The sequence below is a fragment of the Pseudonaja textilis genome, chromosome 6 (genome assembly GCF_049901715.1).
Source record: "Pseudonaja textilis isolate UNSWEBS1 chromosome 6, rPseTex1.2, whole genome shotgun sequence".
NCBI lineage: Eukaryota > Metazoa > Chordata > Lepidosauria > Squamata > Elapidae > Pseudonaja > Pseudonaja textilis.
In genome coordinates this window covers 39,103,103-39,116,479 of record NC_141995.1, presented here as the reverse complement: position 1 = coordinate 39,116,479, position 13,377 = coordinate 39,103,103, and the positions used below count along the sequence as shown (strand labels likewise).

At 32.3% G+C, this 13,377-nt stretch overlaps 1 protein-coding gene across 23 annotated transcripts in view; it reads left to right on the top strand.

Moving 5' to 3' along the window:
• TENM3 (teneurin transmembrane protein 3) overlaps positions 1–13,377 on the top strand; it is a 660,890-nt gene that overhangs the window by 617,516 nt on the left and 29,997 nt on the right. For 15 of the 23 annotated variants that reach the window (XM_087936357.1, XM_087936356.1, XM_087936365.1 and 12 more), the window contains 6 exons: positions 1,579–1,722; positions 4,316–4,565; positions 5,059–5,079; positions 7,718–7,950; positions 8,636–8,790; positions 12,489–13,363. In XM_087936357.1, the coding sequence (XP_087792483.1) occupies positions 1,579–1,722; positions 4,316–4,565; positions 5,059–5,079; positions 7,718–7,950; positions 8,636–8,790; positions 12,489–13,363 (1,678 nt within the window). The remainder of the gene's footprint in view (positions 1–1,578; positions 1,723–4,315; positions 4,566–5,058; positions 5,080–7,717; positions 7,951–8,635; positions 8,791–12,488; positions 13,364–13,377) is intronic. The other 8 variants (XM_087936366.1, XM_087936360.1, XM_087936363.1 and 5 more) reach the window with 1 other exon arrangement.

Here is a 13,377-nt window from a genome sequence, read left to right as displayed (position 1 = left end):
GCATTGATTGTGATAAACTATTATTTTTACATTGAGGAAAGGAATACTTAGAAATAACTGCATTAAGTGTATCATTTCTAACACTAACTTACATGAAGAAATGTACATTTGTTTTTGCAGAAAAAGCCTTATATGGCCATGGTGTTTTCAAAATTGCCTGAAATTTTCTATTCAGCATCTGATACACATGGAGCTATAAACTTATTTCAAGGAAACATCAATATATCAATATATGAGAGCTTCTAGTTTTAATTATTCAGTATATTAATTAAATCTTCAAATACTGAGAAATGCTAATTAAATGTCCAGAACTGAAAATAAGCAAACCCAAGATTTCTGAATATGCAAATAAACAGTTGCTTACACGTTTATTCATTCTGTTTATAACATTCCTTCCTTCCAGGAGCTTACAGTAGACTATATCATGCTCCCTTCTCCAGTGTTCTTATAATAATGATGTTGTGATAGTCTAAGCAATTGTGAAACTCTAAAATGTCCAATGAATATCCACAGCTGGATCCTTCTAGCCCTAATCCATCATTTTAATTAATGTAGCACACAATTATTCCATGCATATAATGGATGTGAAAAAAGTTTTATTTAAAGTCATTCTAGCATAAGATTATGTTCTTAAGTCTTTCTAAAGTAAGACACAGGAGATGACAAACAGTAGAAACGTGCATCCATATTGGATGTATTCAACTGCTCTATTACCTAAATAAGATTTAAATGATCATAGTTACCTCTGTTGATAGACCAAATCAATGGGAGGAATAGACAATTTTTAAAACTACATAATTCACTGTACCAATTAATATTGACACAATTTTCAGAGGACTGGAAGTTATAGAATTACAAGAAAACCAACTAAATGTTTGATTCTTTCAAACACAATTACTTTGGTCAGAATTTTTAGGGTTAGGGTTTTATCTGTTTTATCACATGCAGGTTCAAATCCAACTTCATCCATGGAAACTTACTGCGTGAATTTAGGCCAGATGCTTGCAGCAAAACCTAACTCGTAAAATGGTGGGAAAATAGCAGAGAATGAACTCATAGAGGAAAGGTGGAATATAAATCTAGCAAATGGATAAATATTGTATTCCACAATAACTTGCCATACAAAATATATTGGTTTACATATAATATTTTTGTAATACTTTTTATTGAATTAAATAAATGAGAATAGTTATTATGATATTTGTATCAGTGATTAACTGTTATTTCTTGATTGGATTCTGACTCAAGGATCAGTGACCTTTTCAAATGCCAGCCTTCATGTCATATTTTAAAAGAAATCATTTAATTTTTTGAATTTAATTTCAAAATATTTAATTTCAGAATTTGTGTGTACCACATTTCCAGCTTCTGCTTTCTATATTATATAATTATTGCTTTAACATATATTTATTTAAATGTCAACATTTAAACATTAAAATTAATCAGATCAAATAGTTAAAAGCCTTTCATAGTCACTCTATATTAATAACACTGTAAAATGAAAATAAATTAATCATGACTATCAAACATTGCATTGCTTAGTTTATAGTAAAATGATTATTTTATTATTTATTTCAGTATCTGTTGGCTATGAGTATGAATCTTGTTTGGATCTAACACTGTGGGAAAAACGGACAGCCATTCTACAAGGTTATGAATTGGATGCCTCCAACATGGGTGGATGGACACTGGACAAACACCATGTATTAGATGTTCAAAATGGTGAGTATTATTAATCTTATAATGTTATATAGTGCATCTTAACTGAAAAGCCTAAAGTCCCAGATTCCACATCTGAACATAATTGCACTTTTTAAAAATAAGTTTATAGGCATTATCTTGGAGAATGCTGTTATTTCTTCCAATAATGTGATTAATTCATTATTCTGAAACACAAAATGTATTGCTCCTCTCCAAATCAATTAATTTCCATGCAATATAGCACTCTTTTATCTGATTCTGTCCCTCCAAACATACTTTATGTCTATGCAATGTATACAAACAAACAAACTGTGTGTGTATGAGAGAGAGGGAAAGAGAGAAAGTGAAATAAATTGTAAGAGGTTGGTAAAGGAATATCCCCTTCTTAAGAAAATATCTGTGTGAGCACTAAAAGTAGACACCAGCTTGATGACAAATAATCAAATAGAAATATGCTGATTCAATAGGCAAAGTAAGTAAAATATTGGCTCTTTCCCAAGAGATGGCATCCTACCCCTTTTAAATGGGCCATTAACCATGAAACAATATAAAATGAAGGTGCTATCCAGTCAATGCGGTAACTCATGTAAGGCAAAAGGAATAGGTGGCCAAGAACTTATTCATGCAGTGGTGTTTTTTTAAAGTATATGTATGTTCATTTATTTATTTTTCTATTGAGTATATACTGTTTGTAAATCAACTTCAGTACTTAGAGATGTGCTAAGGAGGCAGTTGGCAAATAATGACTTTTGAAAGTGTTAATTGAATAAATGAAGTGACTAGGATGAGTGAGCTAGAAAAATACATTGGCTTAGATTAGAGAAAGTACTGTTGGAAGGTTTTTATATGAATATCTTGAATGACTGCAATAGTCGAATGTTCATCTTTTCCTTGTTTATGTTAAAAGAAAGATGTGAAAGAACAACTTTTCAGTGTAATGAGGAAATGTTTAAATCAGATAGTATAGTGCTAACTCTAGGAAACATGATTACATTTATAGAACTCATGTATTAAGTGACATTGCAGGATTCCTGATAATCGTAAAGGATATAATCATAGAAGTGGGGAGTTCAGATTCCAGTAGTGCACTTTTTTCCTAAGTGTTTATGAGGAATTGAATTCCATATAGAGTAAAGATAAGTCTGCTGTATAGTCTTCTGGGAGGGAGGGAGGGAGGGAGGGTGTGTCTGAGGCAGATAGATAGATAGATAGATAGATAGATAGATAGATAGATAGATAGATAGATAGATAGATAGATAGATAATGTTTAATAGTATATGAAATATTTACCTAATGAAAAAAAAGTAACTTGGATTGTGAAACTTCATAAATATATATTTACCGGTAATGGTAAAGTATAATAATTATGAATTTCAATTTTAAGTTTTGTACAGTCAATGAAATACAAAGTGACATGTACATTGCATGATTTAAATTAGATTGACATTTAGAATGAAACCAATGTTACAATAATAGCTCACTGTTCTTGCAGCAGACTTAGATTGACTCATTAATCTTGATAATAATGAGGAAAGAAGTCTGTCCAATAAGCAGCATTAATTGTAAAAGTCTACATTAGGTACATATCTTCCGTCCCCACATTTCCTGTGAAGGTCATAAAAAATTATGCTGGCAAGATACTTTGTCTTTTTCCAATAATTGTTGATGCCTTTGAGCAGAACTAGGTTTAAAGGGCAGGTGACCTGCAAAAGCATTTTTGTTGTGTTTGACATATGAGAACGTAACTCCAAATACATTATAAAACCAGACTCTGCAGCCCAAAGTAAATTATTATAAAACCATTTTGCAATGTGAAATTGAGGCTGTCAGAAAACTGCTCTACAGTAATAATGTACTAATACAAAATTTTGATTTGTAACAGCACATATGTTTGTAGTTTATTCCAAGAAAAGAAAGAATGGGAAATCATTGCTCCAATCCAACATTCAGCCGAAACTAAAAGAGAAAATCTGCATGCAAATAAATTCTGCAATTCGTTTTCATGAAGCAGACTGAGAAGCAGCTTATGCAGAGATGCAGTCAACATTCCAGTTATCTGGAACAAAAGAAGACAAACATAGATTTGGATTCTGTCCAGAAACAGAAGAGTATTGCTAACTGGGATTACACGCACATACATAGCTCTTGTTCGTGGGCACACTTGAGAACCAGCAGTACATCAGCTGTTCGCATATGGTTCTGCTTCCACATATTTGGCTTATTATACATAATATTACAAGTGTAGATAAAAATAATTAGGAGAGATTCATTATGGATTATCTGAAGATCCGTGTTTGTCTTATTACTGAACTAGCTGTAAATATGAATTGTTGAGGACAGGATATCTAACACATTGTTACATAAAGTTACAGTTGGAATTGAAGGGACAATGCCAATGGGATTCTAAAGCAGTGTTTCTTGGTATGCGCTCGCAAAGTTTATGAACAAACTATTGCTGAATTTCATTGGTATGTGCTCAAATACACTATTCATATATTAATGTGAAATGCAATCACACTGTGAAATTTTAAGCTTACTCTATTTAAAATGTATCTAGTTATAAAAAAATTATTACAAAGAGAATGGGGATCATGTTTCTGTTTTTTTTTTTAAGGAATCCTGTATAAAGGCAATGGGGAAAATCAGTTTATCTCTCAGCAACCACCAGTTGTCAGTAGTATAATGGGTAACGGCCGACGACGCAGCATTTCTTGTCCAAGTTGCAATGGTCAAGCAGATGGCAATAAACTCTTAGCTCCAGTTGCCCTAGCTTGTGGGATTGATGGAAGCCTTTATGTAGGAGATTTCAATTATGTTCGACGGATATTCCCATCTGGAAATGTAACAAGTGTACTTGAACTAAGGTATATTTTCCCCTAATTTTAAATAATTTTTAGAATGTGGTTGTGATGACTCAGTAGTATCTCTTTATCAGAATATAAAAATTCAAATGGTATGAAAATATTATTTTACTCACACAGATAGAAAACCATTTAATATATCATAACCATTCAGGTGGCCATGCCAATGGAACCACTATATGTAATGGCCACAGTATTTACTATCACTGGGGATGCCAAGTTTGGGTCTTTTTTTAGCCATGAAAATTCACTGAGTGATTTTGAGTCAATGTGTCTCTCTCAACCCAAATGATTTCACAGGTTGGTTACTGTGGGGAAAAGTTGGAGGATGGAGATTGTTTATGCCGCCTGGAGTTCCCAGATCAATCTAACTAATAAATTAATACATAAAATTAAGGCTAAATTCTTACCAGCAACCTTACCAATTTTTGTTCTTTTAACTTTTTCCTTCTAATACTGTTCTTTTTGCTCTTCCTTCTTTTGCCTACCCACCAAGAAATAAAGATTTTAGACATAGGTAAGCATTTTAAGCACGTTCATACATTTTGTTGAAGCTATTATTGGCTTTAAATGAGTAAATAAAGTACTTCAAAAACTGCTTCAAACATTATTGCTTAAAATATTCCGAAATAATTCTTAGTAAGCATAAGGTGAAAACTTGCTACTGTTTATTATTAATCAAATTACTTTCACATTCTAGTTTAACTTGTTACCTTTTAAAGTATGACTCCTTAGGAAAATGTAATGTTTAAAACAGATAAAACAGTGTTTCATTATCTTTATATATTTCTGATCTGTTTTTAGGGTATTGGCTATGTTTTATTTCAATGATTGCTATCTTCATTCTGCTACACCTATCGCCCACCTCTTTGTCTTTGGGCATCCTCAATACCATAGACCAAGGGTCTTCAAACTTGGCAAGTTTAAGACTTGCTAAGAATTCCTGAGCTAACATGACTGGAGGAGGAATTCTGGGAGTTGAAGTCCACAAGTCTTAAAGCTGTCAAGTTTGAAGACCTCTGCCATAGACAGAGACTACCATACTGCCTTTTTATATGGAATCCATATACACATTTGACTCCTGGGCATCAAGGCTTGCAGTAACCCAGATACATAGTTGAGCATTGTATACATGTGTACAAACATGTCTGGGTTTCAACAGAATAGATCAGAGAATGTTTTAGCACTGTGATGGAAAATCTAGTATATAAAATTTAATCTCTGGCATCTCAAATGTGTCTGAAGCTCTTAACACTGGAATGGAATGGAATGGAACTGGGAACAGGGAGAAGAACAGAACAGAATACTTTATTTGGCCAATTCCTTAGACACACAAGGAATTTGTCTCCAGTGCAGAAGATATTAGAGATAATCTACTTTTCTACTTATAATTTTTTTTAAAAAAGTCAGAATTAAAATCGTTTGAATCCCACTTTTTCTAACATATTTTAATAATATACACGAGTTTGCCATTTCTCCAATCATAAAATGATACAAAAGGTAGCTTCTGTTAAAATATATATTCCTTGAGTTGTTCTCTCTCACCTTAAAAATGACAGTATTTGGGTGTTCACTTTCTTTTTCAGTGTTTTTCTAATGTAATAAAACTAAGCCAAATTCCACTATTTTGTGCCAGTTAAATATTCTTTTATTTAAATTTGTTCTCCAACCAAACTGTGTAAAATTATAATCCAGAGTTGAATTTTATATCTGATGACAGCTTTTATTTGTCTTTAGACAAAGTGTAAACACATTAGTCAGAAGATATGCATGAAAAGGCATATATTTGATCCATTATATTATTTACTGTAACCATTATTTTATCTTTAAAAAAATTGAAAAATATATTTTCCAGTTAATAGGTTTCTGATCTTCTTAAAATAAAAATCAGAATAAGCCATCAGAACCTTTAGTGCTTTGCCAAAATCTGTTCACAATTTAAAAATAGTTAGAATGCCTCCAGTTTAGGCTTATATTGTTCAATTGTCCTACTGCTTTAATCAAATTTTACCAAAACTTAAACATTACATTTTCCATCCAGATTTCTGTGTCTATTAAAATAACATATTAGTAATTATTCAAAACTTGTCCCTACTTCAAACCATAATTTAGTCACAACTTGTTTATGTTAACCTCTGACACCCTTTGCCAACAATATTACATGCAATGTGTTATTCTAGCACTTTTATATTTATATTTATGAAATACTAAGCACTTTTTTTGTGAACAGATGCTCCAATACCACCAAGTCTATTGGATACATGTTAGTAGCACATTTGCAAATAAATTAGAAATTGATCTGACGGATACTAGGGCTTTGTGTAGTGGTAGGCAGTCTAATATTATCAGCTATATATGCATTCATTATGCCATAAGTTAGATCTATTGTTATTGATGCAGCTAGTTAAACTTTTGGATTATATCTTTGAGCAGCAGATATATTCAATAAAGTTATTTACTCATTAGGAAAGAAAACTTTTTCTCCAAAATTGATTGAGCCTTGAAGAAAAGCTCCAAAATTGTATATTCTTTTATTTCATAGGAAAATATGGTGGCATATTTAGAGGTTTTTAAAATGCTGTAATATTTGAAAAAAGGCTGGATTTAATCACAAATATGTCTAATATTTGAAATTACGCTAATGATAAGATGGTGCTTTTTGATCAGAAGAAAACACAATATATTTATCAGTAATATGGATTGTGTATTCAGATGGCTGATTTATGAGAAAAGGTTGAGAACAAAAGAGCAATCTAAGTGAAGAAATCCAAATATGATTATTTGAAATTAACATTTCAAATATGTTAGAGATATCATAGAATTATACACAATTATAGAATTAAAACAAAAAGATCACAAAACAATTAATTTGATCCAAATTTTAAGACAAATGACAATCTATGTGCCTATAAAACTAGATCACTCATTCTCAAAGTGTAGTCTTTGCTGAGTCAATTATTTTAAAATTTCCCTGTTTTCTAAAAACAGTAAATATCAATAGATATAGCCCATATAAACCAAAGCTTTTTGGAGATCTTATTATTTTTTTAGAATGTAAAAGGATACCAAATGTTCAAGAACCGCTGAATTAGACAAACAAAAATGTGAAATGGGATTATAATCATACTAAAAAGAACTTGTTTTATTTTTTACAGTAGTAATCCCGCTCATAGATACTATCTTGCAACTGATCCAGTCACAGGAGAATTGTATGTTTCTGATACAAATACAAGACGGATTTATCGTCCAAAATCACTTACAGGAGCAAAAGATCTGACAAAAAATGCTGATGTGGTAGCAGGGACTGGAGAACAGTGCCTTCCATTTGATGAAGCACGATGTGGTGATGGTGGCAAGGCTGTAGAAGCTACTCTGATGAGTCCTAAAGGTGGAGGAAATTGAAAATTTATGAAGAAAAAAATACACAATATTAGTCAGTGCTCATGATAATATTTAACACTATCTAGTTGTTTACTCAATCCTGTACTTATATTTTGTTTTCTGAATGGAAGAACCTTCCAAAACTAAAGTGGCAAAAATGAAGTCTTTGATTTCCTATCATTAATAATTTGTCTTTCATTATCATGCATTTTGAATATTTTTACCTTCTACCAGGGATGTACATGGAAACCTGGAATGATACCTAAAAGATGGCATGTATATGATGCAATAATCATGCAAAACCATAATTATATACTTGCATCATAAATGTGTTGCGAATACGTAAATCATGTCAATTGCATGATTGCATCATTATGCATATATCATCATTTGTCCATCTGTATGCATGCTATAAAGATTTTGTATCCAGGGAATCATGAAGGGTTCAATTTATATTTAGACACAATGCTTAACAAACTGCAACAAGCAATGTTTTATTTTCATACATGATATCCCAGCAATACTAGATATATCTGGTTAGAACACAGTTCTATTAAATCTTTGGAATCATTCTTGGTGTTTCATGAAAAGACATTAAAAATAGTGTATATAAATAGAACAGGAAAAATGTTGATTGTTATAATTTGAAATAAAATCATATAGTATATCCTTGTTTGTTTGTTTTACTGAAGGAGTGGCAGTAGATAAAAATGGATTAATCTATTTTGTTGATGGGACTATGATCAGGAAAGTGGACCAAAATGGAATAATATCAACATTACTTGGTTCAAATGATCTGACTTCCGCGCGACCATTAACATGTGACACCAGCATGCATATCAGCCAGGTACTTTTAATAAAGATTTCTTTTTTTTCCTTTTGAGATAAGCCGTTTTCCCTTGAAACAGCCTGTATAGTTCACACAATAACAACATCAGCGTCTTCTTTATTGCATCTTCACTAATGAAAAAATAAGTACAGGTCTAAATGAATAGATTATTCATTCATTCATCCATCCAGGTCTAATCTATTCATTCACATGTCTTTTCAGCAAATAAAACTCCTGGCAGGAGACAAGGAAAGAAAGAGGGTTTTTAAAGATTTTTATGTTATAGAATGTTCTTATGCTAGCATTTATTTATGCCTTCTGTCTGTGAATTCCAGACAATTAAAAAAAATCAGCAATAAATTTTGTGTTAAGATATTGATAGTTATTTCACCTTTGATCACTCCTTAAAATAAAATTTACTGCCTTACACAAGAACATTGTGTTAAATTTAGTGTCCCTGGAAACAACCTTCAGTTAAATTATTTATTTAATTTTACAAAATGTAAATCATTAAAGTAAAACAATTATAAAAACAAAGATTGTATACATTTTATAACTTCATTTTAGAAACAATTGAGAAAAAACAAAAACCTTCAAGGTGGATTGTAACAATTATTTGCACGTGTATTAAAATATATTAGAAAACTACAAGACTCAGATACATTTAGTGCAAACATTTATTCATTGTTCTAGTGTGCTACAAACATTTCTTTCTTTATTTGTTTGCTTGCTTGCTGCTTCTTTGCTATGTTGCAGTGGGTCAAAAGCTAATGTAGAAATCTGAACTTTATACCTGAAAGCAATTTAACACATGACAAAAATCAAGAAAGACTATCAAACTTCATAAATCAGCATGTTTATCAAAACCTATTCTTGTCTGAGCATAACTCAGATGCTGTATCTCCTAATCAGAACTATGATTGCGATGGCATAGCATTTTACAACTTTTTTTAAATAAAGTTTTATTTGGGTTTTCACACATACAAAATACAAGTAAAACATCCTTTTTGAAAATAGCATGCTCCCGGGTTGAACTTCTTTATACAAACACAAAACTCAATTTCATGCTCCTTTTTGTATTCTATTCCATCTTATACTATTTTACATTTTCTATATAGTTTTTCCCCTCTTTTAATTTTCTCAATTTTATTTTGATTATCTCATCTCAATTCAAATTGTTATATTTATACTTTTGTCTGTTCTGTTTCAATTTCATATTATCTTTTCTCATTAAACAAATTTTCTCCTGTAGTTACTAATTGGAGTATGACACCTTTATATCTTTTAATTACATCCATTCAACTCTTATTTAAACTCCAATATATACCTTAAGTTTATGACCTTTAATATAATACATAATACATAATTTTCAATCGAATTCTGCTTGGTACATTCTTATAATACACACTATATTCTTTAAAAAAAAAGAAAGATTGTAAATATATGTAATTATAAACCCTCATTCCATTCCAGTTCAGTTCTATCATTAATAATCATTAAAATCATAACAACTTTTACACTTCTGTTCAATTAAATATCATACTTCCTTAAAAACACATATAATCTCCATAATTAATTTTTCCCTTCTCTTCACATATGTTTTATAAATCATTAAATATATCTTTTGTTACATTTATTTATTGACAAGCATTCCACTGAATTACGATAGCTATTTTATCAGACATTTTAATCATACACTGTTTCATATTTTCTAAAATTATTTCTGCTTCTAATATAAACATACTATCTTATGTACCTTTGCAGAATCCCTTTTTCCATTAAGTTTTCACCCATTATCTCTAAATAGGCCCTGTTTCTCTATATTTTGCTTCTGTCCTTTATAACTTCTTTTCTTCCCTCTCATCTTCTCCCTCCCCTTTTTACCCCCTTGTCTCTAGTTCTAATTCTCTCTTCTGCATTTCCCTCTTCTGTTGCTTTCTGATTTTATACTTATTTTTCACTCTTTTTTTTTGAGTTGTTTTTCCCAATCTTAAACTTTCCATTCTATTTCCCCGCTTTCCTTTTTTTCCCCCTCATCTAAGATTACTTGTTCATTAAAGATGGCTTCTTCCTTGTCGCAATCTTCTTGTTCTGCAGGCATTTCTTGTTCTTTCTCATAATTCCAAATCTCCATTTCTAAAAACTGAAATATGAAGCCAAAAGAACCTCTCCCTTCTTGTGCATTTTCTTTGTACTTTTTAAGTTCCATTTTCAGTTCTTCTAAAAGTGGAGCCATTTTAAACAGTTTTAAACAACTACCCGATTGATTTTAGTCATTCAAAACAATAACCAAGAATCCAGAAATCATCAAGTAATCCAGATAGTCCCGAGTTATATCCTCTTATTTCTTTTTTGACTTTCTCTTCTTGGGGTTTTTGTTGCAATATTTCACTTAGAATGTATCTTTTGGTAGTCTTGTTGAGATTTTGCTGTAAGTTCTTTTTTAATTCCAGGCAGTCTCCTCCCTTCCAGATCCTACCCTTTTATTCTTTTTCTCTCCTTTCCTGTTTTCAAAAGCTTTTAATTATCCAGAAATTTTTTATTATCCCTTTGACTTTTTATTTTCAGCATTAAATGCCTATTGATGTCAAAGTGGATTTTTTTCCAATTTCTTGCTTAGGTCTCTTAGCTGTCAGGATAGGAAAAGGAGAAAACCAAATCTTTTCCCTTTTCTCTCTCCTTCGCAGCTTAAAAATCTTCTTAGGGAACAATGTTATTGTTTTTTAACAGTTTCAATTCCAGGGTACCTTATTTGTTGCTTTTGCTGTTTGACCCGGTCAACCAAAACTTTCTCTTCTTATCTTCCTGCACATTCTTTTCCGGTCAAGTTCTTCTTTGTGGTGGCCATTTCTGACCACCACTGCAACCGCCTTCAGGAAAGGGAGTAATGGCCAGCTGGGGAGGAGAGATGCAGCTCTCCTCAACCCTGCTGGCAGTCTCCCCACTCTTCACCACCTCGATGGGGTGGCTTAGCCCCGAAACCAGCCAGCTCGGGATGTTCCAGTGGCGAGCACAGATCGAAGCCTCGCAGAGACGAGGTTTCGGTCTGTCGCTGAAGAAGCTCAAACTGGAAGTTTGCCAGCATTTTACAACGTTGTAAGAGATTTTGCTAGACTGATATTTTAATAAAAGGATCACAAATTAATATAATTTTAAATATTGCCTTTTTCAGTAGAGTTTCTCTAGAATTTTCTTTGCATAGCTGTGTTTGTCAGGAGACAAACTCTTAATATTGTGTGGGAGTTAGACCTGAAGGCCCTATTTGTTTCCACAGAACCCCATTTAAACAACTCTTCCATTAACTTTTAACAGATGAACATTTGGAAGGTAGGTTATCTAGTCCAACCCCCGCCCAAGCAGGAGACCCTACACTGTTTCTGACAAATGGCAGTCCAGTATCTTCTTGAAAGCTTCCAGTGATGAAGCTCCTTTAATTTTTTTAACTCTTTCATTCATACAAGTTCAGCTGCTAAAATCAAGTTGCATTGTTTCCAGGCTGTTCATTGTTTTTAATTTTTAGTCTAATTGTTTTCACCTAAGTTAAGTCATTTAAATTGTTGAATAACATCATTCTCTAGTAATTCCATGCAATTAAAAGAAAACAGACAAGTATTCCCAAAGTAGCAACTAGAGCTATTTTAAATTTCATTCAGAAAATGTATGTGGTTAAAGCCAGGTTAACTAAAGTGTTAATAAATTGTTCTTGTTTTGATAAGGTACGTCTAGAGTGGCCAACAGATTTAGCTATCAACCCAATGGATAACTCCATATATGTGCTGGATAACAACGTGGTGCTTCAAATTACAGAAAATCGGCAAGTCCGTATAGCTGCTGGAAGGCCAATGCACTGCCAGGTTCCTGGAGTGGAATATACAGTGGGAAAACATGCAGTACAAACTACCTTAGAATCAGCCACAGCTATTTCTTTATCTTATAATGGGGTGCTTTACATTACAGAAACCGATGAAAAAAAGATAAACAGAATAAGACAAGTAACAACTGATGGAGAAATCTCATTAGTAGCTGGAATACCTTCTGAATGCGACTGCAAAAATGATGTTAACTGTGACTGCTATCAAAATGGTGATGGCTATGCGAAAGATGCCAAACTCAGTGCCCCTTCTTCCTTAGCTGTATCACCTGATGGAACACTGTATATTGCAGATCTTGGAAATATTCGAATAAGAGCTGTATCAAAAAACAAACCATTGCTGAATTCCATGAACTTTTATGAAGTTGCCTCTCCAACTGATCAGGAGCTCTATATCTTTGATGTTAATGGCACTCATCAGTACACAATGAGTTTAGTCACAGGAGACTATCTGTACAATTTTAGCTACAGTAATGACAATGATATAACTGCAGTTACTGATAGCAATGGAAATACCCTTCGTATTAGGCGTGACCCCAATCGGATGCCAGTAAGGGTAGTATCTCCTGACAATCAAGTCATCTGGTTAACCATAGGAACCAACGGTTGCTTAAAAAATATGATAGCACAAGGACAGGAATTAGTCTTGTTTACATATCATGGCAACAGTGGACTCCTAGCAACTAGAAGTGATGAAATTGGATGGACAACATTTTTTGAGTAAGTATAAACTT